Here is a 25,511-nt window from a genome sequence, read left to right on the forward strand (position 1 = left end):
ACTTTATTGTACCTTTGACAGATTCTTCAGTCTTCAGTGTCTCGTACTTGACTCAACCAAATGGTGCGACAGCGTGTATGTCGTGCAAGAGAAACGTTTTTGACAACATCGAGTTAGCGAGATGTATTGGAAAATTACTTCGACTTAGAGAATATCGAGTATAAGGAGGTATCGACCTCGCTAGATTCACGGGACTTTGAATTATGATCGAGTAAGGGAAAAACGAGTTACACAAAGATTTAGGGAGAGCAAACGAAATAACTGCTTGTACTGAGAGTCACTTCAAGTTCTTACAAATTTTTTGTTGCCATTCGCACAGGAATTTTTTTTGTCTGCTGGTCGTAAGGGGTCACTTATTACGTAAGCACTTATGGGGGCAGGGGGGTCTTCCATTTTCTTACGCTCCATATAAATAAAAAAAATATGTGTTTGGTAGTGTTGAAGAACCCAAAAAAATGTTTACGTAATTAGTGTACGGCCCCTAAAGCCAGATTTTCGTTTATTCTCTACGCGTGTCTCTATACAGTAACAAAGCATCTACCCCATGTCACCATGTAATGCTTGAAAAAAAAGTTGAACTCAACGTGTGATATATACAATATTGTGTTTCGTTTTTAAATATTTTTTTGGATGTTTTTAACGTTTCTGCTAATTTTGCAGAGTCTGCACGGTAAATTTCGACAAAAATCTCCAGGCATTCTTTTCTATGTCCTAACAAATTTTGCATTTCAATATCAAGAAAAATATTTAACTCCCAATATAACATTAAAAATAGCATATACATTACCTAAAAACTTTTAATCTAAATTTCCAATCGATATCTAGCCGGATCCGGAAGCGTTTCCGATGTAAGATACGCGTTTAAATACATGATGTTCATTACGGCAATACCGGCCTCGGCCAGTGCCTTGTGATCCGACGGGCTGATTTTCGATTTTTTCACATCGACGAAGCAGTGAGTTGCCATCATGGCCGCCTCGCTGGACCAGAAGGGCGGATCCTGATCGATCACGAGTCCGCCGCCCGAATTGAGCAACCGTACAAACTGCTGCTTCTTCGGGGCCAACAGCAGCACCCGGAAACCGGAGAACACTCCGTCGTGCTTACCCGCTTCTAAGGCGATTTTTTGGCGCCAATTGTACGCTGCGGTGGCCACTTGCTTGTCGTTCGGCTCAAGCGGTGGTAGATCCTTTGCTTTTGGATTGCCCCAAGCGTATTGTTCTTCCTGCAGTTGAAAAATGTATGTGAAAACCAAACGAGGAAAACGTTTCGTGATAGAATCGACTTACATTCAAAAAGTAACCGGCTTTGAAGCTGTCATCGATATATTGAGTGCACAGAAGCCACTTGCCTGCAGCGATTCCGGACAGGATCTTCTCACCTCGATTAGGCTTGCTGCACAGAATATGAGTGCATGCCTTATCGTACTCGTTCGGTTTGGTCGAAACCTCTGCATTCATCTGCTGGATCTTTCGCATGAGGCTTGTCCGTAACTCATCGGTTACTCCGGAAAGAGCGAACACCGGCGTACCCTTATGGATCATTCGATTCTCGTTGACCTTGGAAGCAATGGAGGTTCTGGCAGTTTTAACGGAACTAGCGGCGGCTGCCGTTCTCGCGGCCTCACTAGTGAAACGGCTTTCCCTGTCATACTCGGTTGGATCACACCAACCGACCGCAGGAGCGTAGGGGGCGTCAACCATTTCTATAAAAAAAAGAAAACGTCACTTGATTTGAGGAAATGGCGAACTCTATTTCACGCTTAATGGCTTCAATATTGGATGTTGTACTTTTATACCTATTACTATTTAAAAAAAATCCAATATCCTAGAAAGAAGCACTTACCTGAATCGAAACGGGGAAGTTCGGTATACTGCGTATCTTCCTTGAACTTTTTCATTTTTCTAGCAGAGTTTTTATTCATAGCAATCAAATCACTCAGCTGTTTAATCTGATCATCTTCGGAAGATTTAACTCCAAACGCTCCCGCGTGACCTTCGCCTCCGATACCCTCCGCTGCAACTACCTCCTGTCCAGTTTTGTTCGCTTCATCCAGCTCAACAGCCTCTATGTCCTCATCATCGTCATCATCCTCGCGTGATCGCTTTTCCCCGACGGTGGCACTCTCGTTGGCCGCGACGCTATCATTGATAGCTCTGAACACTTGTTTGCTTCGACTGCCGCTTGCTTTTGAAGTGCTCGGCTGGCATTATGGATCGGGTTCGGTGGCTGTGCTTTGCTTCTGAGCTTCATCCGAGTGTAAGTGTTGGAATTGCGTGGAGGAGTACTTGGATTCCATATAGTTCACATACTCTTCTCCGAGGTTGTCCTTCCAGTAGCGTCGCTTAATTTCGCTAAGCGGCTCTTTCGACGATCTTTCTGCTGCTTCGGTTGGTGGAATTGATCCCAAACCTTCAGCTTGCGCTTGTGATATAAATGATTTTGCTGATCGGCATCCGGTCGAAATCCGTAAGGGGTGACTTGCTTTGTCATACACTCCGGAAGGGAGGGAGTTTTTACGTGGCCAGGATTGCCGACGCTAGGCGTAGCCAGAAGTTCGTTCATTTTCTTGGTTCGTGGGGACAGGTTCCGTTCTTTTTCTTCGGCTTCCTTCAAAACTTTGTACAGCGTATCGCGTATCGGGGTTTCAAACTCCATTACGCGCTGAGTCACGCTAAGCTGCTCGTAATCGGACGAGCCTGCACTTGTGTTATTCGAGGTTGGAGTAGCAGGCGAGTTTATTCCCGTCAGGACGGAAAGGCGGCGATGTTTCAGGGCAGGTGGGGTATCAATAGGGTGACCCGGATCAAATGGTTTTCGTTGGCTGAGTTGCGTTTGAATCAGCTCTCCGTATTCTTGAAGTTCTTGAGAGTATACCAAACGTTCCTCCAAACTGATCTTCTTAAGTTCAGGTGACGGTAGACGTTTAAATGCGTACTCCACTTGGGAAGTGTTATCTGCATTTTCGACAGAAATATATTTGTAATTGCCAGGTTGGTTCTCTTTTGGCGGATCTGCAACCGTAGTGGTGACAGCAGGAGGTTCAGGAACCGCTGGTGGTAAAAATACCGAATCTATATCAACGTCGTCAGTCGATGTCGTAGGAAGGCACGCGTTCCGGGAAAATTCCGGTAAATCAGACATACGGCTGGTGCTGATTGAAACAGGAGGAGGTGGCTCGGTGATGTTCTTTGGAGAGCAAGTGGAAGCACCGACCAGAAAAGGTTGCTCATTGACACGGCGTCTTTGCTTGTAGCACTCGCGCAGCCAATCTGCACTTACCACAGTAAGATCTGTAACGATGAAGATATAATAATTTTCATATGGTTTGGATAATTTTGTGCCATATCAGTTTACGTTAACTAAACAAAATAAGAAAGAGTGTGCTTTAGTTTGAAATAAAGATAAAAAACAAAACACAAGAGAAGACGGATAAGATGTCTCGTTAAAACATTCCAACGAAAGCCTTTAATTGTTTGACGTGGGCCAGAAATCGATAGTGAAACAACCTGCATACTCACCCCATTTGATAGCTGCCTCATATTTGGCTCCGGTCGGCTCCTTACAGATTACAATTGGTGCCGTTTTTCGCACTAATCGATCCTCCACCTTTGCACCCAGAATGCCGCCCAGCGCAATAAGATAGTTTCGTTCCGCCCCGGAATACGTACTTATCACCAGCACCTCGTCTTCCAACGGTTTAGGGTCATCTTCACTGTACAAAATCGGTTCGAAGTAGTACTCCAGTGGGTAACACATTCCGTCCTGAATCGAAGTTTCCAACCAAATGCAGTTAACCGTTTCGCGACCCTTCACGCTGAACGTGATCTCTCCTACACTGCACGTCGGTATCACAATGTAATCCACCAAGTCCGCGTAGTGTTCGTCAACTATCATGCCACCACAATTTTCGCAATCGGAAACGATTTGCGTGGCATCCTCTTCGGAGAATCCATAGATAAAAAGCGTCTTGCCGAACATGAATTCGGTAAACTGAGAATCGCTTTCCGAATCCTGCGTTGTGGATCCATTCGGCGGACCTGGAGCTGGAGTCACGTTCGCCGATTGTATTTTTTTCTGTTCCGCTGGTGGCAGCTGCACAGAAGTGTTCTTTTGCATGTATTGCTTCAGAACATCGTCCTCTGAGCGGGAAATTCTGCTGGGTCCCGGTTTAGGATCATCTAAAATCAACTTGCGGGGTACTTCTGGGCGCTTGAAAGTGCTGTTCATCGATTGTAGGTTTTTCTTGCTAGCAGGTGATGGAGGTTCGGGAATATCTTCCTCTGTCGCTATGTTAGGACGGAAAATCAAATCGTCATCTTCTGATGCCGGTGCTTTTTGTTCAATTGATCGTGTCAGCCACTGCAGAGTCATAATGTGAGGTGTTAACTTCTGATCACGGATCTCCCGAAAGTCAGCCTGAACCTGATCCCCTACAATAATATGACTAACTCTTTCACTAAGTTCATCAATTCGAGTTGCGCCGCCACTGTTAAGAATTTTGTTTAACTTTTCTTTATCCTCGGATGCAAAACCACTCAAGTAAATCTGTGAATTAACAAGATAAATCAATGTTCGTAGAGATTTATAAGCTGAGTCAATCCTTACCTTGCAACCATCCAAGAAAGGGCCAGCCTTTTTTGCTACAGTCACGTTGATAGTTGCTAAAATATCGCGATATTGTTTCTTCTGGTCTACATTTGAGTTCTTTGCTAGAACCGCTCCTGTTTCCCCCGTAGAAGTTCTTCCTGTTCCTTTTCCAGTGGCTTGAGATATTGTCGAGCTCATCACACTTTCATTCACGGTTAAATTACGACTGTTCGTGTGCGAGATCATCGAAAGTTGCGTACAGTCTGGGTTGAATTCACCGGCCACCGACATTCCAGCATCGTCCTTCGTCGGGGTAGATGATTTGATTCCTCGAATCTCGTACTTTCCCACAGGCAAGGCGTACCCAGCCTCGACACTGTCCACAATCCAACCTGGCGAAAGACATTCTTTCTTACATCGAATAGCTCCTTGAAATTTTGCTGACCCAATGCTGTTCTTCTCCAAAATCAATATATCGGTAATTTCCGATTTAAAGGCTCCAATATACTTCCCGCCATTTTCCTCGATCAGTTGCTTAATTTGATTTCGCTTCTGCGTGGATAAACCCGTAGAAGTGATTGTCAACGAGAAAAACACGGGCAGGGCATGTTTGGCAAATACCGAATCCGTAGCACTGATCATTTTCCGTTGACTTTGCTCCCAAACGTCCTTAACCCATTCCGGGTGCATAATCTTTAACTTGATTTCAGCCGCCTTTTCGTATTTAATAGATTTCACTGTCGCGGCTACTAAATGTGTGCAGCTAGCCGTCAAAATGTCCAGATGGTATCCCCCCATATGATGAACCATTTGACTGATCTCGTTCTTCTCCTCTGGTTTCAATCCGGAGCTACAAATTGTTAGATTTCTCATTGCCGTAGTCAGCACCGGATACTTTCCGAGAGGGATCGCCTCGTTGTCTAGAAAGCAACTGATTAGACATCGCGGTCCAATCAGAACAGCACTCGAGTGCGTCCGGATGTGATCAAATGCCGGTCCGGAGAATTGTTCAAAAACAAAAACGTGTTTTTTGGAAAGTTGATCTCCTCGCAGTAGCAGACATTCGTCTTCATCCAACCAGCTGATCAAATCTTCTACACCTTGATCTCGTGCAGACTACAAAAGAAACATAAACATATTAATTTTTTTTTGTTTTTCAACACTGCATTATACATAATTGGCCTAAGTAGATAATAGTTTTGTAACTAATAGGTTCACGTTTAATCAACAAAATAACAACACATAATACTTACAGAATAAGCCATTTGCATATCCTCCGATGCATCTTCGACCTGTTTTCCTCCTTTTAAAACGAAACACAATTTGACCAGGTGCTGCTCAGAAATGGAAGTACTCATCGTTTTCCGGAATAAACAAGAAACCAACTATTATCCTGTGAAACTAGGAAACTTTACTATTCGGAAAAGCTTGAATAGCTAAAAAAGCTAGTAAAAAGGACTTATTCTTAAGCCAAAAAGCCTGTAATTATTTTTCTAATCTACAGAAAAGACACGAATTACAGTACCGGCGATCCGCGACATTCTGCTTTCAAAATTTGAAAGCAAAAAAGTGGGTGCTTGGTGGGAAATTTATTGTCGGAGTAAACAATCGTTACTTAACAGTCTGGCGGAAATTGTTCAAAACCATAAAGTCAAGCTATCTGGAATAAGGGCGAATGTCGCAAAAGAGGATTCTCTTCGTCGACTTCCCCTCTTTTGAATAAAAGTGTTGCGGGAGGTGCATTTAGACGCCGATTCTTTCAGCAGACAGACAAATAGTATTGTCATTTTGGTCAGCTACAAAGCTGTAATATACATTTATTTAATAATACATATAATCAAAAACATACTACAGCGAATTACTCACAAATTCGGTGAAATTATCACGGAGCACAATAAGCTCCTGCTTTGTTACACCTCCTCACAAGTTACAATACGTACATTACACATAGGGTTACTGTGGCTCTTGGGATGCTTAAATTTTACGCAATTATTAAATATTGGAAGTTCTAATTTAAAATGCGTTTGCGCAACAGAAACTTCGAGCTCTATCTGGTAAAAGGGCGAATGTCGCAAGAGAAAATTCTCTTCGTCGACTTCCCTTCTTTGGAATGAAAGTGACAAGCAGCAGATTTCTTTGTGGTTTCACTTCTGAACGATAGAAAACAATGCAAACTTGCATTTTGAGGTGATAAACTACAAAGAAATCCTCTGCTTGTCACTTTCATTCCAAAGAGGGGAAGTCGACGAAGAGAATTTTCTCTTGCGACATTCGCCCTTTTACCAGATAGAGCTCGAAGTTTCTGATTTTCTGATATATGCTTCTTACACTCAAAATAATTGTCACTTTGATTCCACTATTCAAGACAAAATTTTCAAAACGACTTATCTGCTTTTGTAAACAAAGATTCGAACGACGATTTGACGAATCTGATAGCTCTCCCACGCAAACCAACACCATCAATAGGTAGGTGAAGGTTTCCGCTACCTGTTGATGTTGTTGATTTGCGTGGGAGAGCTATCAGATTCGTCAAATCGTCGTTTGAATCTTTGTTTACAAAAGCAGATAAGTCGTTTTGAAAATTTTGTCTTGTATTATAAATTCAGTAGAAAACCGAATTATAGCCGCTATCGAAATTGGATTTTTCTCACAATCCATACCTTAAACCTAATTTCGGAAGTGATGCGCTGTATAGCACATCACCAAATGAAAACAGCGCACCACTTCCGAAGTTAGGTTTAACGTATGGATTGTGAGAAAAATCCAACTTCGTTAGCGGCTATAATTCGGTTTTGCACTGAATTGATAATATAAAAAAGTCATGTAGACTTTAAAAATCGAAACTTTTATCGGCCTTACTGGATTCAAATAAAACTTACTCAAATCACAAGTACATCTTAATAAGAAATGTAGTGGAATTCATTAGAAAACATTGAAAATAATATCTATATACTCTTCTAGTGAATTCTACTCAAAATGAATGTATGAAAAATATATGAGTGGGGTTCTCATGCTACGTTTTGACAGGGCAAGTGAATTGAACAACTCAGTTGAATTCAATTGACTTGCCAAAAGTTGAACATGTTCAACATTTTTTTTCGTTCAAGTGAATTGAATCAAGGTGTTTACACGTTCAGTTCGCGTTCGATTCAAGCGACTTGCTCAATTCACTTGCCTTGTCTAAACGTAGCATCAGAGCGAAATGTATACATATATGTTTATCAACTATCGCTAATGAAACATTTTGCAAAAGCATTATGAGAACGATTTGTGGAGCAAAATGTTTGAGTATGAAATAGTTTTGTACGATAACTGCAAAATGTTTACTTTTCAGTTAACGAATGCCGTTCGATAACTGCAATGCATTTTAGACGTCAAACAGCTGTCAATCGACGTCAGATGCAATAAAAGTGCATCTAAATGTGCAGCGCAATGCAGCTGTCATTGAGTCTGAACTCAGTTTGAAGTTTAGCGGTCCGGTAACTGCAAAACTGTTGCAACTATCGAATTGCAGTTAAAAAGCATTGCAGTTAAATGACTTGCAGTTATCGAACGTCTACTGTACTCCTATTTTTGCCCTCGTCCGCTTCTAGTGGACGGGATACACATCACTAATAGGGATACTACACAGAGAAAAAAAAGTTGGGAATTTAACATTTTTCCAATTTTATTTTAAAAGTATGTAAAATTTGGTATTTTCGAGTGGTAAAATAATCGAGTCAAATGTAAAATGTTTGATCTGAAAGTTTTTATCTCAATTTAAAATTGTGATTTTCACAGTGATATCACTCAGAACATAATTGATAAAACAATCAAACTATCTTTCATACATCATATTTCTGGCAACACCGACAACGAAAAATGATGTTACTGGCAGCCAGCGACGATCTGTCAGAATTGGAAAATTAAAGAATAAACGTTTCCATATAAGCGCTGAAGGAACTCCTCAGATCATTTAGAAGATTTCGGTGCCAAATCAAGAGGAAGTGCACCACCGTTCCGGAGACCGAAACAGTGATCAACGCGTTCGAGCGGGCATTAGTTTTCACAGACTACTTCTCGTTAATGACCGGACGGTTCCGAAAATCGCGGTCCCGCCATGTGAGTTTTTCTGTTTTAATAACTCGAGTGATAACAAAAGGTAGTTTTGTAAAATAATTTCCAGATGTTTGACAGGCAGCTTCGAGCCAAGCAGTGTGGTGCGAGTTTAGGGTCTGTCTCAATTGGATAATTAAACTGAAATTAAACTTAAAAGTGACATTTCATTAATTACTAAATAACCCTGCTCGCAGAGCAAGATTAATTTTGACAGATATCGAATCATTTTCCATCGATGTCCTATTGGAATTGCTGGGTAGCACCAGCCATTCTTATAACGGGGTGATTTTTTAATTTTCGATCTGTCACTTTTAAGTTTAATTCTCCAAATGAGACAGACCCTTAAGGCTACTTTACACCTCGGGAAAATTTTCCGCCGGATTTTGATCCCCGTGCATTTTAAATGGGGCCGGGATTTTGATTTTCCGTGCCCAAATCCCGAAAACATCGCATATGCAAAAATGCATGGGGAAAAATTCCGCGGATCAAATTCCCGAGGTGTGAGGCTACCTTTAGGGTCTGTCTCATTTGGATAATTAAACTGAAATTAAACTTAAAAGTGACATTTCAATAATTAACGAATAACCCTACCCTAAGATTACTTTTGACAGATATCGAATCATTCAGCATCAATGTCTTATTGGAATTGCTGGATAGCACCAACCATTCTTATGACTGGGTGATTTTCTAATGTTCGAACTGTCACTTTTAAGTTTAATTCTCCAAATGAGACAGACCCTTAAAGGAGGTTTTTTAACTATGCCCGGACGAAATTTTGACGAAAGAGGCAGTTGGATAATGCGTTGTCCAGTATTATGGACGATGAGAACTTCGTGTCACGGCAAATCATATCATCAGCTGTTATTTGATCACCAAGACTCTGCTATGCTAACTATATATTAAAAGCGCCTCGAAAAGCGCTAAAACATCCTAAAACCATTGACGAATACATAGACCTAAATGTCCGGTACAAAGCCATCAGAAAATCGGGCACCATGTCTTCTTCTTCATTTTGAAGAAAATACCCCTCGTGGGTGACGAATTACATTACATAAATATTTTACGAGCGCTGACTTACCCCTCTTGACGTTTTGACAGTTTGTCTGTTTGTTTTTCTCCCTCACCTTGCGACGTCGTTTCGGTTTTGCATCGTACATAAATCTCGGGTACTTATTCAAAAGGACGTATGTGATTTTACAAGCAAAGATTCAAATGTCGATTTGTCCAATCTGATGGCACTCCCACTCAAACCAATACACCACCAACATGTAGCCGAAGGCTTCTCCTATAGGAGAAGCCTTCGGCTACCTGTTTGTGGTGTTGGTTTGCGTGAGAGTGCCACCAGATTGGACAAATCGACGTTTGCATCTTTGTTTACAAAGTCACATACGTCCTTTTGAATAAGTACCCGAGATTTTGTGGCTATCAGATCGATTACTCCAACGCGTGCAGTTAGTTAGTTAGTTAAATTAGAACAATTTTTTTTCTGTGAACATGATTTCTAATTCATCATCGAAAATTGATAAGGTCGCAACCGAAAAGGTAAGATTGTCTAACAGAAATGCCAGAGTAAACAATCTATTCATCTCCACAAACATCTTAAACTCAAAAAATATCTTACAGCCAAAGTGCGATAAAGCCGAAACAACGTCGTCAAAGAGCAAAGAACGTCCATACAAACTGTGACGACCGTTTCGCCAAACACATGACGAAACACGGGCGCATATTTGGTTTCATTCGTCAGGTTGATGACTACATTCTGGAGGAACCGAGTTTCGCCGTGCGTTTGGACTACCGTCCCGATTACGCCAGAACGTTGGTGTACGTGCGGAACGTGTCACCCCATTCGGTGTTGCGACTCAGCAGGGCCTACATCCACCTGGCAGACGGTCACATGAAGATATGCGCCTTCATTGGGGTACGGTTTCAAAGTTTTGCTTCGACAGTTGTCTGCTGTCGGAGCTGGATAGAAGCTACGGACTGATATTGGTTGGACTGGCGGACTTAAAGACAGAAATATTGGAACTTTCCCAAGCAACCAGAAGTTCGGATAAGAAGGGCTATTTTGGCTTAATCAGCTCTCATTTTAAGTAGTTTTTTGTATGTAACGGAACTTTAAGTGAACTTTAAAGTTCCGTTAAGGATGTTTGGAACTTGATGTGAACCATAGTGAACCAATTAGTTCGGTTAAGAGTAAATTTAAGTAAAATCTGAACTTCTGGTTGCTTGGGTTACCACCTGCAGGTGACCGTGTTGAGTCATTTCGTGAAAGAGCAGCTAATTTTGAAGAAACCAACGATTCATTGTCCGCCGTTGAATCAGTATCCGGTACCGATGGAAAAGAAGATCATATACGAGAGGTGAGTTGTGTTACAAAATGTTCGAACTCAAATGATGCAATACAGTGCTTTTTACAGTTTTCAATGGTTCAACAAATATGTCGCAACAAATCAAGAGCAGCTTTCTGCTGTGCGAAATATCGTGAATCGGACTTCGTTCCCTGTTCCGTACATATTATTTGGACCATCCGGTACTGGAAAAACTTCAACTATCGTAGAGGCAGTTTTACAAATTTGGAAACTACAACCCAAAGCCAACGTTCTCGTATCGGCAGCTTCAAATTTCGCCTGTGATGAATTCACCACGCGCCTGCTGGAATTCATTCCCGTCACCAATGTGTTCCGTTTCGTATCCTTCGTATCGATTTTGCTGATAACGGAACAACACCATCGTTCTCAAAGAGCAGTGGAGGTTTTGAGGAAGGTGGTGAGTATCGTCGCGGCCCCGACTACGAATATCCGGAAGGCGGTGCATCATACGAGGAAAATTTATCGTACGGCTATGGTGGAAGACCGTTCCGCGGCCGTGGAGGATTCCGCGGACGTGGTGGTTTCCGTGGCGGTTTTCATCGTGATGGCCCACCGCACCACGGGGACAATGATGAATGGCGTCGATCAGGAGTCGATGGCAAATATGATTCGTGAACCAGGAATCGATAGATCTCGCTCCCGTTCACCGAGGCGACGCAGTCCGGCTGATTCTGATTCGGCTTCTTGTAGGAATGGCATGTTATAGAATGCAAGAACGTTACCAGAAGTGGCACGGAAATCTACCACAGTCTGGCAAGGGGCGCTGATTTTAAACACTATTCCCCGTCAAGTTGCACCTAACGGACGGAGACCACGAAATAGTGGACAGCCTGATGAAGGACGAGGAAGGTAAACACCACCTTCGTATTACTCAGCGACTACGCCTCGATCAACCCAAGTTGGAAGATGTGCAGAAGCGCATATCGACGTCATCGTCGCACGCAAACTTCCTCGGCCTGCCGGGATATCGACATCATCGGTAGCATCGTCGGATGATGCCAGCGTTCAGACGCGTCCACTGCGTAATCTCGTGTCCTACCTGAAGCAGAAAGAAGCGGCCGGCGTTATACTCTTACTCAATAAAGAAACGGAAGCAACTGGTGTGCTCTACTCATTCCCGCCATGTGATTTTTCGACAGAATTGTTGAAACCAACATGTCACAACCTCACCGAGGAGGGACTGAAGGAAGACCATCTGGTAATCGTGGTGGTCCGAGGAGGAACAATCCTATGAAGTGCCTTCTTTCTGGTATTGCAGCAACTAGTCCATATTGGCACAGCATACAACATGGCTGGTCTAAACATATTTTTTTTTTTTATTTAAGAGACTTGCAGCCCGAGGCTGGCTCGTCTCCGCTAGTCTAAAAATTTGTTTGTAAATCAAAAGTTTGTTCTTAAGACAAAGTTTTGACTTTCTGTTTATAAGTGGATATAAGACACTTAATATATTTGTTACATTTGGCTTGAAGGCCTTCAAATTTTTAAAAGTTAATTTTTGATCTAGCAGAAGTCCTAAATATGTAGAATTCTGATAGTTTACCCGCAGTGAGCGATCTGATAAATAATTTTGGATCAGTTTAATAGTTGGTTGGTTGTTTGCTCATTGTTTGTTGGTTGCTTCATTGTTTGTTGGTTGATTGATTGGTTATTTAGTTGATTGGTTGCTTGATTGGTTGGTTGGTTGATTGTTGGTTGGTAGAATGATTAATTGGTTGGTTGCTGCTTGATTTGTTAGTTGGTGTTGGTAGAACTGTTGAATGGTTGGTTGCTTCACAGTTGGTTGGTTGCTTGATTGGTTGGTTATTTGGCTGATTGGTTGTTTGACCGGTTGATTGATTGGTTGGTCGGCTGGTTAGTTGATTAGTTGTTTTGTTGGTTGCTTGAATGGCTGATTATTTGGTTGCTTGATTTGTTGATTGGTAGTTTGCTGGAATGGTTGATTAGTTAATTATTCAGTTGATTGATTGCTTGATTGGTTGGTTGATTAGTTGATTGCTTGATTAGTTGGTTGGTTGATTGTTGGTCGGTTGCTTGATGGGTTGATTAGTTGTTTTGTTGATTGCTTGATTGGTAGATTAGTTGGTTGGTTGCTTGATTTGTTAGTTGGTAGAATGATTGATTGATTGGTTGGTTGCTGCTTGTTTTGTTAGTTGGTAGAACTGTTGAATGATTGATAGTTGGTTGGTTGCTTGACTGGTTGATTGATTGTTGGTCGGCTGGTTAGTTGATTAGTTGTTTTGTTATTTGGTTGATTGGTTGGTTATTTGATTGAAAGGTTGCTTGACTGGTTCTTTTTCTTCTTCTTCTTCTTCAATGGCTCTACATTCCAACTGGAACTTGGACTAGCTTTTCAACTTAGTATTCTATTAGCATTTCCTCAGTTATTAATTGAAAGCTTTTCTATGCCCGCCATTGCATGAGTATGTATCTTGTGTGGCAAGTACAATGGATACACTATGCCCAGGGTGTCGAGAATGTTTCCAACCCGAAAACATCCTAGACCGGACCGAGAATCGAACTCGCCATCTCCGGATTGGCGATCCTACGCCTTTGCTCGCAAGGCTGCTGGAGACCCTGCGTGACTGGTTGGTTGATTGATTACTTGATTAGTTGGTCGGCTGGTTAGTTGATTAGTTGTTTTGTTGGTTGCTTGGATGGCTAATTGGTTGGTTGCTTGATTGATTGATTAGTTTGGTAGTTGCTTGATTATTGGTTGGTTGGTTGATTGGTAGCATGCTTGAATGGATGGTCGTCGTTTGATTGATTTGTAATTTGGTTTATGGGTTGCTGCTTGATTTGTTACGTTTGTAGAATTGTTGGGTGCTTAATTGGTTGATTCGCTGATGGGTTGCTTGATTGCTTGGTTGATTGGTAGCTTGCATTAATTGTTGGTTGGTTGCTTAACTGTTTGATTGGTTGGTTGCTTGAATGGTTAGTCGGCTGGTTAGTTGATTAATTGTTTTGTTGGTTGGTTGGTTGCTTGGTTGATTGGTTAATAAGTTGATTGGTAGCTTGCTTGAATGGTTGGTTGTTTGATTAGTTAGTTGATTGATTCGTTGGTTATTTGGTTAGTTGGTTGTTGCTTGATTTGTTAGTTGGAAGAATGGTTGATTGGTTGATTTCTTTTTTTGTTTATTGATTACTTGGTTGGTTGGTAATTTGGTTGATTGGTTGCTTGAGTGATTGATTGGTTGGTCGGCTCGTTAGTTCATATGTTGTTTTGTTGGTTGCTTGAATGGTTGATTAGTTGGTTGGTTGAATGATTGCTTGGTTGATTGGTAGCTTGCTTGAATGATGGGTTGCTTGATTGCTTGGTTGATTGGTAGTTTGCTTGAATGGTTGGTTATTTGATTGATTGTTGCTGGATTTGTTAGATGGTAGAATAATTGATTGGTTGGTTGATTGCTTGCTTGATTGGTTGGTTGTTTTGTTGGTTGCTTGGTTGGTTGATTAGTTGATTCGTTGCTTAATTGATTGGTAGCTTACTTGAATGGCTGATTGCTGGATTAGTTGGTTGGTTATTTGATTGTTGGGTTGCTTTAACCGTTTGATTGAATGGTTAGTCGGCTGGTTGGTTCATTAGTTGTTTTGTTGGTTTCTTGATTGGTTGATTAGTTGATTGATTGATTGATTAGTTGATTGATTGATTGATTAGTTGATTGGTTAGTTGTTGCTCGATTTGTTAGTAGGTAGAATTGTTGATTAGTTAGTTCCTTGATAGTTGGTTGGTTGCTTAATTGGTTGTTTGGTTGCATCATTGTTTGTTGGTTGATTGATTGGTTATTTAGTTGATTGGTTGCTTGATTGGTTGCTTGATTGGTTGGTTGGTTGATTGTTGGTTAGTAGAATGATTATTTGGTTGGTTGCTGCTTGATTTGTTAGTTAGAATTTGTTGTTAGAACTGTTGAATGGTTGGTTGCTTGATTGGTTGGTTATTTGGTTGATTGGTTGTTTGACTGGTTGATTGATTGGTTGGTCGGCTGGTTAGTTGATTAGTTGTTTTGTTGGTTGCTTGATTAGTTGATTGGTGGCTTGCTGGATTGGTTGGTTGCTGGAATCGTTGACTAGTTAATTATTCAGTTGATTGGTTGCTTGATTGGTTGATTGATTAGTTGATTGGTTGATTAGTTGGCTGGTTGATTATTGGTCGGTTGCTTGATGGGTTGATTAGTTGATTTGTTGATTGTTTGATTGGTAGATTAGTTGGTTGGTTGCCTGATTATTGGTTGGTTGCTTGATTTGTTAGTTGGTAGAATTGTTGAATGGTTTATAGTTGGTTGGTTGGTTGCTTGACTGGTTGATTGATTGTTGGTCGGCTGGTTAGTTGATTAGTTGTTTTGTTGGTTTCTTGGTTGGTTGGTTAATAAGTTGATTGCTAGGTTGCTTGATTGGTCAGTTATTTGGTTGATGTGTTGGTTGGTTGCTGCTTGATTTGTTAGTTGGTAGAATGGTTGATTGGATGGTTGCTTGATTGTTGGTTGATTGATTGATTGGTTGGTAATTTGGTTGATTGGTTGCTTGACTGGTTGATTGTTTGGTTGCTTGATTGGCTGGTCGGCTGGTTAGTTGATATGTTGTTTTGGTAGTTGCTTCAATGGTTGCTTGGTTGGTTGATAAGTTGATTCGTTGCTTTATTGATTGGTAGCTTGCTTGAATGGCTGATTGCTGGATTAGCCGATCAAGCAACTAATCAACTAAATAACCAACCAAGCAACCAACAAACAATGAAGCAACCAAACAACCAATTAAGCAACCAGCCTACTATCAAGGAACCAACTAATCAACAGTTCTACCAACTAACAAATCAAGCATAACCAACCAATCAATCAATCAATCAACTAATCAACCAATCAAGAAACCAAAAAAAAAAAACAAATAATCAACCAATTGATTGTTGGTTGGTTGCCAATCCAACCAACCAATCAGACCGTCTACATTCCACTAAAAGAGCTTAATATATTTTTCCAACCAATCAGGTTATTTGATTGATTGGTAGCTTGCCTGGTTGATTGATTGGTTGGTCGGCTGGTTAGTTGATACTGTTTTGTTCAACCGTCTAAGATGAGTTTAGGACTCTCCATTTAATTCCACCAATTATTTTGATATCTTTGCAGATACGTATTTCGACCACAACTGTGTGGTCGTATTCAGTGTCTCGTACCTGACTCGACTGTTTTGTTGGTTGCTTGGTTAGTTCGTAGGTTGGATAATTGATTGGTTGATTGGTAGATTGCTTGATTGGTTGGTTGATTGATTGGTTGGTTATTTGGTTGATCGGTTGATTGGTTGCTGCTTGATTTGTTAGTTGGTAGAATGGTTGATTGATTGGTTGGTTGCTTGATTGTTGATTGGTTCTCAATCTTACCAACTAATCAAGTTATTTGGTTGATTGGTTGCTTGACTGGTTGATTGATTAGTTGCTTGATTGGTTGGTCGGCTGGTTAGTTCATATGTTGTTTTGTTGGTTGCTTCAATGTTTGCTTGGTTGATGATTAGTTGGTTGCTTGATTGCTTGGTTGATTGGTAGTTTGCTTGAATGGCTGATTGCTGGATTAGTTGGTTGGTTGATTATTTGGTTGATTGTTTGCTTTACTGGTTGATTGAATGGTTGGTCGGCTGGTTAGTTGTTTTGTTGGTTGCTTGAATGGTTGATTGGTTGGTTGCTTATTTGGTTGATTAGCTTGTTGGTTGATTGGTTGATTAGTTAGTTGGATGATTGGTAGCTTGCTCAATTGGTTGGTTGCTGGATTAGTTGATTGATTGGTGGTTGGTTACTTATTTGGTTGATTGGTTGCTTTACTTGATTGATTGGTTGTGGTTATTTAGTTGATTGGTTGCTTGATTGGTTGGTCGTTTCGTTAATTGGTAAGTTGTTTAGTTGATTGGTTAATTAGTTGGTTGGTTGCTTGATTGGTTGGTTGGTTGCTTGATTGCTTGGTTGATTGCTGCTTGATTTGTTAGTTGGTAGTATGGTTGATTGGTTGGTTGCTTAACAGGTTGATTGATTGCCCGAGCAAAGATGGAGAGCAAATCGATAACTAATTTTGTTGTTGTGAAATCGCCTAATTTTGATAACTCAGCATGATATCCTTTTGGTCGTTTTAACGGTTAAAATAACAAAATGTATAGCAGAAAAATCTTACTGTGACATCAAATTGAAAACTATTTCTGCTGTCGATGATAGCAAATCGAAAACTGATTTTGATATTGGTTTTGGATAACGAAATAAGTAATCAGTTTAATATCAGTTCATATTATTCAGAAATCAACAGCAAATTGATACCTAAATAAGTTATCAATCATGAATATCAAAGTTTGAAAACAAATTATGATTTCAATTTAATGTTGATATCAAAATATGTTTTCTTTTTGCTCTCATTATGATGTCAGGCTTTGCTCGGGTGGTTAGTAAGCTGGTTAGTTGATTAGTTGTTATGTTGGCTGCTTGGTTGATTGATTAATAAGTTGATTGCTAGATTGGTTGGTTAGTCAACCACCAAGCAACCAACAAAACAACATGTCAACTATCCAGCCGACCAACCAATAAAGCAACCAATCAATCAACTAATCAAGCAACCAGTCAACCAAATTAACAACCAATCAAGCAATCAACCAACCAATCAACCATTCTACCAACTATCAAATCAAGCATCAATCAATCAAATAATCAACCTTTAAAGCAAGCTACCAATCATCCAAGCAATCATTCAACCAATCAAGCAACCAACAAAACAACATATGAACTAACGAGCCGACCAACCAATCAATCAACCAGTCAAGCAACCAATCAACCAAATTACCAACCAATCAAGGAATCAATAAAAAAAAAGGAAAACCAATCAACCATTCTTCCAAGTAACAAATCAAGCAGCAACCAACTAACCAAATAACCAACGAATCAATCAACTAACTAATCAAACAACCAACCATTCAAGCAAGCTACCAATCAACTTATTAACCAATCAACCAAGCAACCAACAAAACAATTAATCAACTAACCAGCTGACTAACCAGTCAAGCAACCAACCAACAATCAAGCAACCAAAAATTCAAGCAAGCTACCAATCAACCAAGCAATCAAACAACCAACCAGCTAATCAACCAATCAAGCAACCAACCAATCACCAATGAAACAACCAATCAACTAAATAACCAACCAATCCAGCAATCAACTTATTAACCAATCAACCAAGCAGCCAACAAAACAACTAATCAACTAACCAGCCTACTAACCAATCAATCAACCTGTCAAGCAATCAACCAATCAACCATACTACCAACTAACAAATCAAGCAGCAATCAACTAAATAATCAACCAAGCAATGATGCAACCAACCAACTATTCAAGCAACCAATCAACCAACCAATCAAGCAACCAAACAACCAATCAAGCAACCAACCAACTAATTAACCAATCAACTAAACAACTTATCAATTAACGAGACGACCAACCAATCAAGCAACCAATCAACTAAATAACCACAACCAATCAATCAAGTAAAGCAACCAATCAACCAAATAAGTAACCAACCATCAATCAATTAACTAATCCAGCAACCAACCAATCAAGCAAGCTACCAATCAAACAACTAACTAATCAACCAATCAACCAACAAGCTAATCAACCAAATAAGCAATTAACCAATCAACCATTCAAGCATCCAACAAAACAACTAATCAACTAACCAGCCGACCAGCCAATCAACCAGTAAAGCAACCAATCAACCAAATTACCAAACAATCAATCAATCAACCAACAATGAAGCAACCAATCAATCAATCATTCTACCAACTAACAAATCAAGCAGCAACCAACCAACCCTGTTCAGCAGATTTCCTGCAGCGCTACGACGTCGAAGTTGCGGGGATGTAATTCATCGTAGATTATCCTGTCGCAACCTGCGAAGCCTAGCGACTTGCAGTTCCATGTTCCAAGCTTCCAATCGTGATCCTTTATTCGTTGCCGATTATATCGTGTCGTATTATCTTCTATGTCGTTCGTAATGATTGTTTTTAAAGGCGGCTTATTGGGCCTGTGCAAACCTCCTGTCTCGTCGGAGGGCCGTCGTGTCAGGGCTGTTTAGCGTCCCACCTAACACCAGGACTTGGGCTTGTGCGCTTTGAGCGGCACACGGTCGCTTTGGCGGAGCCTACTTGCGGATACATGCAGCTTTTATAGTGGTTAAACAGGGCCTACTGTCAAACCCCACCACATCCTAGGCAGGCGCCACAACTCGCAGATGGCCTGGGGAGGGATCGTCAAGCCCTTGGACAAAGTCCCTGCTGCCCCCGACCAACCAACCCATCAACCAAATAACTAACCAATCAAGCAATCTAGCAATCAACTTATTAACCAATCAACCAAGCAACCAACCAATCAACCAGTCAACCAACCAACCAACAATTAAGTAACCAACCAACAATCAAGCAACCAACCAATCAACCATACTATACCAACTAACAAATCAACCAATCAAGTAAGCTACCAATCCACCAACCCAACCAATCAAACAACTAACCAACCAACCAACTAATCAACCACCAAGCAACCAACAAAACAACATGTCAACTATCCAGCCGACCAACCAATCAAGCAACCAATCAATCAACTAGTCAAGCAACCAGTCAACCAAATTAACAACCAATCAAGCAATCAACCAACCAATCAACCATTCTACCAACTAACAAATCAAGCATCAATCAATCAAATAATCAACCTTTAAAGCAAGCTACCAATCATCCAAGCAATCATTCAACCAATCAAGCAACCAACAAAACAACATATGAACTAACGAGCCGACCAACCAATCAATCAACCAGTCAAGCAACCAATCAACCAAATTACCAACCAATCAAGGAATCAATAAAAAAAAAGGAAAACCAATCAACCATTCTTCCAAGTAACAAATCAAGCAGCAACCAACTAACCAAATAACCAACCAATCAATCAACTAACTAATCAAACAACCAACCATTCAAGCAAGCTACCAATCAACTTATTAACCAATCAACCAAGCAACCAACAAAACAACTAATCAACTAACCAGCCGACTAACCAATCAAGCAACCAACCAATCAACCAGTCAAGCAACCAACCAACAATCAAGCAACCAACAATTCAAGCAAGCTACCAATCGACCAAGCAATCAAACAACCAACCAGCTAATACCAATCAAGCAACCAACCAATCAACTAAATAACCAACCAATCCAGCAATCAACTTATTAACCAATCAACCAAGCAGCCAACAAAACAACTAATCAACTAACCAGCCTACTAACCAATCAATCAATCTGTCAAGCAACCAACCAATCAACCATACTACCAACTAACAAATCAAGCAGCAATCAACTAAATAATCAACCAAGCAATCAAGCAACCAACCAACTATTCAAGCAACCAATCAACCAACCAATCAAGCAACCAACCAACCAATCAAGCAACCAACCAACTAATTAACCAATCAACTAAACAACTTATCAATTAACGAGACGACCAACCAATCAAGCAACCAATCAACTAAATAACCACAACCAATCAATCAAGTAAAGCAACCAATCAACCAAATAAGTAACCAACCATCAATCAATTAACTAATCCAGCAACCAACCAATCAAGCAAGCTACCAATCAAACAACTAACTAATCAACCAATCAACCAACAAGCTAATCAACCAAATAAGCAACCAACCAATCAACCATTCAAGCATCCAACAAAACAACTAATCAACTAACCAGCCGACCAACCAATCAATCAATCAGTCAAGCAATCAATCAACCAAATAACCCACCAATCAATCAATTAGGCAGCTAATTAACCAATTAAGCAAATAACATTTCAACCAACTAACAAATCAAGCAACCAACCAACCAGCCGATCAACCATTCAATCAACCAGTAAAGCAAACAATCAACTAATCCAGCAATCACCCATTCAGGCAAGCTACCAATCAACCAAACAACCATTCTACCACCTAACAAATCAAGCAGGATTGGCAACCAACCAACAATCAAGCAACCAACCAATCAACCATTCTTCCAACTAACAAATCAAGCTGCAACCAACCCACCAAATAACCGACGAATCAAGCAACCAACCATTCAAGCAAGCTACCAATCAACTTATTAACTAATCTACCAAGCAACCAACAAAACAAATAATCAACTAACCAGCCGACTAACCAATCAATCAACCTGTCAAGCAACCAACCAATCAATCATACCATACTACCAACTAACAAATCAAGCAGCAGCCAACCAAATAATCAACCAACCAATCAAGTAACCAACCAGTCAAACAAGCTACCAATCTACCAAGCAATCAAGCAACCAACCAACTAATCAACCAATCAAGCAACCAACCAACTAATTAACCAAGCAATCAACAAAACAACTTATCAACTAACCAGCCGACCAACTAATCAACCAATCAACTAAATAACCACAACCAATCAATCAACCAGTAAATTATTCAACCATTCAAGCTAGCTACCATACCAATCAATCAATCAAACAAGCAATCAACCAATCAAGCAACTTAGCCACTTAGTCGATTGATGTGTAATAATATGGATCTTCGGGCCTCTCAATAAAAGTTCGTTTTAAAGTGATCTTAAAATAGGTATGTATTCGTAATCATTACGGTAATTTATTACGCATTACGGTAGTGCGGGCAGCAATGCGAGTTACCAACTAAGGCAAATGTATCTTCGTAAATATAATCAATGATTCATATTGAATAAATGTCATCGTGTATTTCCGTCGTGCGTCCACAATGTGGTCCTTGAGGTCCGACAACTCAAGCAGATTAAGAATCTCTTGATTGACCCCGTTATCAAGTCGTTCCAAACATCTGACTCCAGCGGTTCAACATTGTAGTACTCTTGCTCATGCTTCACCAGCTGCTGCTCTTACCCCTCCGGCGCGTCGTCCGTGTCGATCCCATCAACGTCTAACGACACAATCGCAGACATCCTCCTTCTCCGTTAATCCAATTGCTTCGCTTCGGGAATCGCTCGAGGATGAATTTTCTTGGTGGGTATAACTTTAGCGCCATTGCTGGTACGTTTCACTCCCCGACCTCGAGTGTACCGCTGTTGATGTGTTTCTTGTTTTGGCTTCAGAACATTGGTTTCCACCGTGATGATCATGGATGGACCCGGATTGTAGACCCCTAACTGTTGTTGTTGTTGTCGCTGCTGAGCTAGTTCACCGGTGCATCTCATCGTCCAGAATAATCATCATCATCCATGTTTTAGGCTTCATTATTATTGTTTCACCATAACTGCACTCAAATCGACAAACTCGTCTCGATTCATATATTTTTGAATCAGAAACAGGAGGTTAACAAAAATGGAAATGACAACTGTTGTCAAACTGACGTGCTTTGAATTGAGGGGCTTCTCAATGGTCGAGTGATTGTAATAATTGTAATCCGTCACTCCCCAGGGGTATATAGTGGTGCCCGAAAAAATGGCCACCACTCCGTCTATGTATTCGTCAATGCTAAAACTCATGCATGGAAATAAATATGTAAATGAAAACCAAAACAAACAATTTCGACTAAGGCTGTGAACCATTCCACCGATTCGTTTAACTTTTAGTTAAAATTTGACACTTCGATGGTTATTTTCCCATCGTGGTTAAAATTTTACTCCGAAGCCGACCCATTTGAGTTTTGACAGATTGGTAGTTATTGGGAACGAAATGGATTTGGCGCCAATTTTCTCGCGAACAAAGTTTAACTATTGAACTGTCAAATATAACCATGCTCCGGAGCATGGTTATTTTTAACCACGGCGAAATAACAATCGAACTGTCAAATTTTAACTAAAAGTAATAGAGTTAATAAACTATATAGAGGACGATTGTCGCTGCGGTTTCCTTTGTTATCCTCCCCAAACATGTTGGGTACCTATCTGTCAAAACGTACTGATTTTTCCTTTGTTGACATTTAGTGCCCTATCCTCGCCAGCAAAAGATGTTTCGCCAGTGACGACAGCGACAATCTTCCTCTATTGTTTATTACCTCTATTCTAAAAGTTAAACGAATCGGTGGAATGGTTCACACCTAAATATTTAAGTTTAATTTTGATTTTAATTGGGTCCTAAAATGAAGAATCGATATTCGATTTTCTTTCAGGGAACGATGAAGGTAATCATTCTAAACGTGTCAGTTTTTCTTTAGACTTAAAAATCGAAAAGAACATTATTTAATTTGAAATTGAAAAATAGATAAAAAATGCTTCCTCGACATTTTCGGTCTTGTTTGACGTACGGATTCAAACGCACTAGCAAAACACCGCAGGGCACTTGACTCAACCTTTGACAGTTAATATATGGGGCTGACGTTTCGGGCTGATGGTTCATTCGTTCTGAAATGTTGCACAGCCCAAAATTTGCCTTAAAATGTCTTAAACACAAAAATATTATTTTTACTGATTTAGAATTTTACCAGAATTTTTATAACAACGGTACAAGTAATCTTGACCGATGCACTATCGTTTGCAACCATAAACGAGGTAGGGCTTTAGGACCCAATTCGCGAATCGGACCAAACAGAACGTTTCGCCCTTTCAGAATAGCGACCAGAATTTTCCAGAAGACAACTCCGACACTACCAACATATTTGTGCTAAACTGTCATGTATCTTTTATTTTCCTTCCTAAACTGTCAAACGCTGTCCCGTTCGTTTCTTTCTGCTTGTTCTCGTGTTTCTGTGCTGCGTGCGGTGAAAAAACTCAAACGTGATCTCTTTCCATTTGTTCAGCAAGTAGTGACCAGTTTACTAAAGGCAAAATGTATGCCCCGCAACAACCAATTCTTGTTCTAAGTAAGTACCATTTGCTGGTTTAGTCATCGGCGAAATGGAATTCAATGATTTCGTGTGCTTTCAGGTCAGAACACAAAGCGTGAGAGCGGCCGAAAAGTGCAGCTGGAAAACATCAATGCCGGCAAGGTGAGTCACATTAGTATGTCTATAGAAGAGACAGCGAAGTTTACGCCTCCGCAAACATGATGAGGTTAAAATTAATGGAATATATCTTAATTTGACCACTCCGTTCTTGTTTAACAGACCATTGCGGATTTGATTCGAACTTGCTTGGGACCACAGGCTATGCTAAAGATGCTGATGGATCCGATGGGTGGGATCGTAATGACCAACGACGGAAATGCCATTTTACGTGAAATCACCGTCCAACATCCGGCCGCGAAGAGTATGATCGAAATCGCCCGAACCCAGGATGAGGAGGTGGGTGATGGAACCACTTCGGTAATTGTTTTGGCCGGAGAAATGTTGGCAGTGGCCGAACAGTTCCTGCAACAGCAAATTCACCCTACCGTGATCATCCGTGCCTATCGGGAAGCTCTGGAGGATATGATCAAACTGCTGGAGACTGATGTCAGTATGCCTTTGGATAAAACCGATAAAACTAAACTGGCAGAGGTTGTGAAATCGTGCGTTGGAACGAAGTTTATCGGACGTTGGTCCGATTTGGCGGTGAAAATTGCCCTGGATGCGGTAGAGACGGTCATGTTGACGGAAAATGGTCGCACCGAGATCGATATCAAAAAGTATGCCAAGGTTGAGAAAATTCCCGGCGGATCGATTGATGATTCGTGCGTACTTAGAGGAGTAATGTTGAACAAAGATGTGACGCATCCTAAAATGAGAAGGTAATAAGGTGGGAATAAAACGGATCGAAAATAATTAAAGCTTTGGAATAATTTCAGATACATTGAAAATCCTCGTATTGTTCTGCTGGATTGTCCCCTGGAGTACAAGAAAGGTGAAAGTCAGACAAACGTGGAAATTGTAGGCGACCAAGACTTCACTAAATTGCTTCAAATCGAGGAAGAGCATGTTGCCAAGGTTTGTGCGGACATAATTGCTGTTAAGCCGGACGTCGTATTTACTGAGAAGGGCGTTTCCGATCTGGCTCAGCATTTCTTGTTGAAGGCTGGTATCACTGCTATTCGGCGTCTACGGAAAACCGACAACAACCGAGTTGCACGCGCTTGTGGAGCAACTATTGTAAACCGTACCGAAGAACTCACGGAAAAGGATGTCGGAGTCGGTGCCGGATTGTTCGAAATAAAAAAGTTGGGTGACGAATACTTCTGTTTTGTGACGCAGTGTGCTGATCCCAAGGCTTGCACCATTCTACTGCGCGGTGCTTCCAAGGATGTGCTTAATGAAACGGAGCGAAATCTTCAGGACGCTTTGCATGTGGCACGAAATCTGATGTTGGAACCAAGGCTGCTCCCCGGAGGTGGTGCAGTGGAAATGGCTGTTTCGCAAGCCTTAACCAACAAGCAAATCCAAGGACCTTACCGTGCGGTGGCCCAAGCCCTGGAAATCATTCCTCGTACGCTGGCTCAAAACTGTGGAGCAAACACGATCCGTACCTTGACAGCCCTCCGAGCTAAACATGCATCGCATCCGGCTGGATCC

The 25,511-nt window shown here is 40.9% G+C and overlaps 3 protein-coding genes across 3 annotated transcripts in view; 2 read left to right on the forward strand and 1 right to left on the reverse strand.

The window, feature by feature from the left end:
* Window positions 1-467: 467 nt before the first annotated feature.
* On the reverse strand, window positions 468-6,154 carry LOC134225397 (DNA topoisomerase 2-binding protein 1-A). The gene is given in 7 exon segments (XM_062705438.1): window positions 468-1,225; window positions 1,290-1,705; window positions 1,846-2,364; window positions 2,367-3,293; window positions 3,522-4,548; window positions 4,609-5,706; window positions 5,844-6,154. Coding segments are annotated over 7 exon segments (4,515 nt in total). The 5' UTR covers window positions 5,949-6,154; the 3' UTR covers window positions 468-802.
* Window positions 6,155-10,963: 4,809 nt separating this feature from the next.
* LOC134224548 (replication factor C subunit 5-like) lies at window positions 10,964-12,216 on the forward strand. Its single transcript, XM_062703938.1, has 3 exons — window positions 10,964-11,048; window positions 11,106-11,668; window positions 11,748-12,216. The coding sequence occupies exons 1-3, from the start codon at window positions 11,023-11,025 to the stop codon at window positions 11,822-11,824; spliced, it is 666 nt and encodes a 221-aa protein (XP_062559922.1). The 5' UTR covers window positions 10,964-11,022; the 3' UTR covers window positions 11,825-12,216.
* An 11,506-nt stretch (window positions 12,217-23,722) lies between these two features.
* Window positions 23,723-25,511, forward strand: part of LOC134227135 (T-complex protein 1 subunit gamma) — a 2,279-nt gene continuing 490 nt past the window's right edge. Inside the window, exons 1-4 of the mRNA XM_062708426.1 lie at window positions 23,723-23,888; window positions 23,953-24,014; window positions 24,132-24,733; window positions 24,791-25,511. The exon at window positions 24,791-25,511 is cut by the window's right edge and continues 490 nt beyond it. Of these exons, the coding sequence (XP_062564410.1) occupies window positions 23,855-23,888; window positions 23,953-24,014; window positions 24,132-24,733; window positions 24,791-25,511 (1,419 nt within the window). The 5' untranslated portion in view covers window positions 23,723-23,854. The remainder of the gene's footprint in view (window positions 23,889-23,952; window positions 24,015-24,131; window positions 24,734-24,790) is intronic.

Source organism: Armigeres subalbatus, chromosome 3 (assembly GCF_024139115.2).
Source record: "Armigeres subalbatus isolate Guangzhou_Male chromosome 3, GZ_Asu_2, whole genome shotgun sequence".
NCBI classification, from domain to species: Eukaryota; Metazoa; Arthropoda; class Insecta; order Diptera; family Culicidae; genus Armigeres; species Armigeres subalbatus.

Coding starts and splice junctions, on each gene's coding strand:
- LOC134224548 (XM_062703938.1), top strand. CDS start 11,023: ATGGAAAAGAAGATCATATACGAGAG. Junction 11,049..11,105: donor AAGAAGATCATATACGAGAG/GTGAGTTGTGTT, acceptor TGCTTTTTACAG/TTTTCAATGGTTCAACAAAT. Junction 11,669..11,747: donor GTCGATGGCAAATATGATTC/GTGAACCAGGAA, acceptor GGCTTCTTGTAG/GAATGGCATGTTATAGAATG.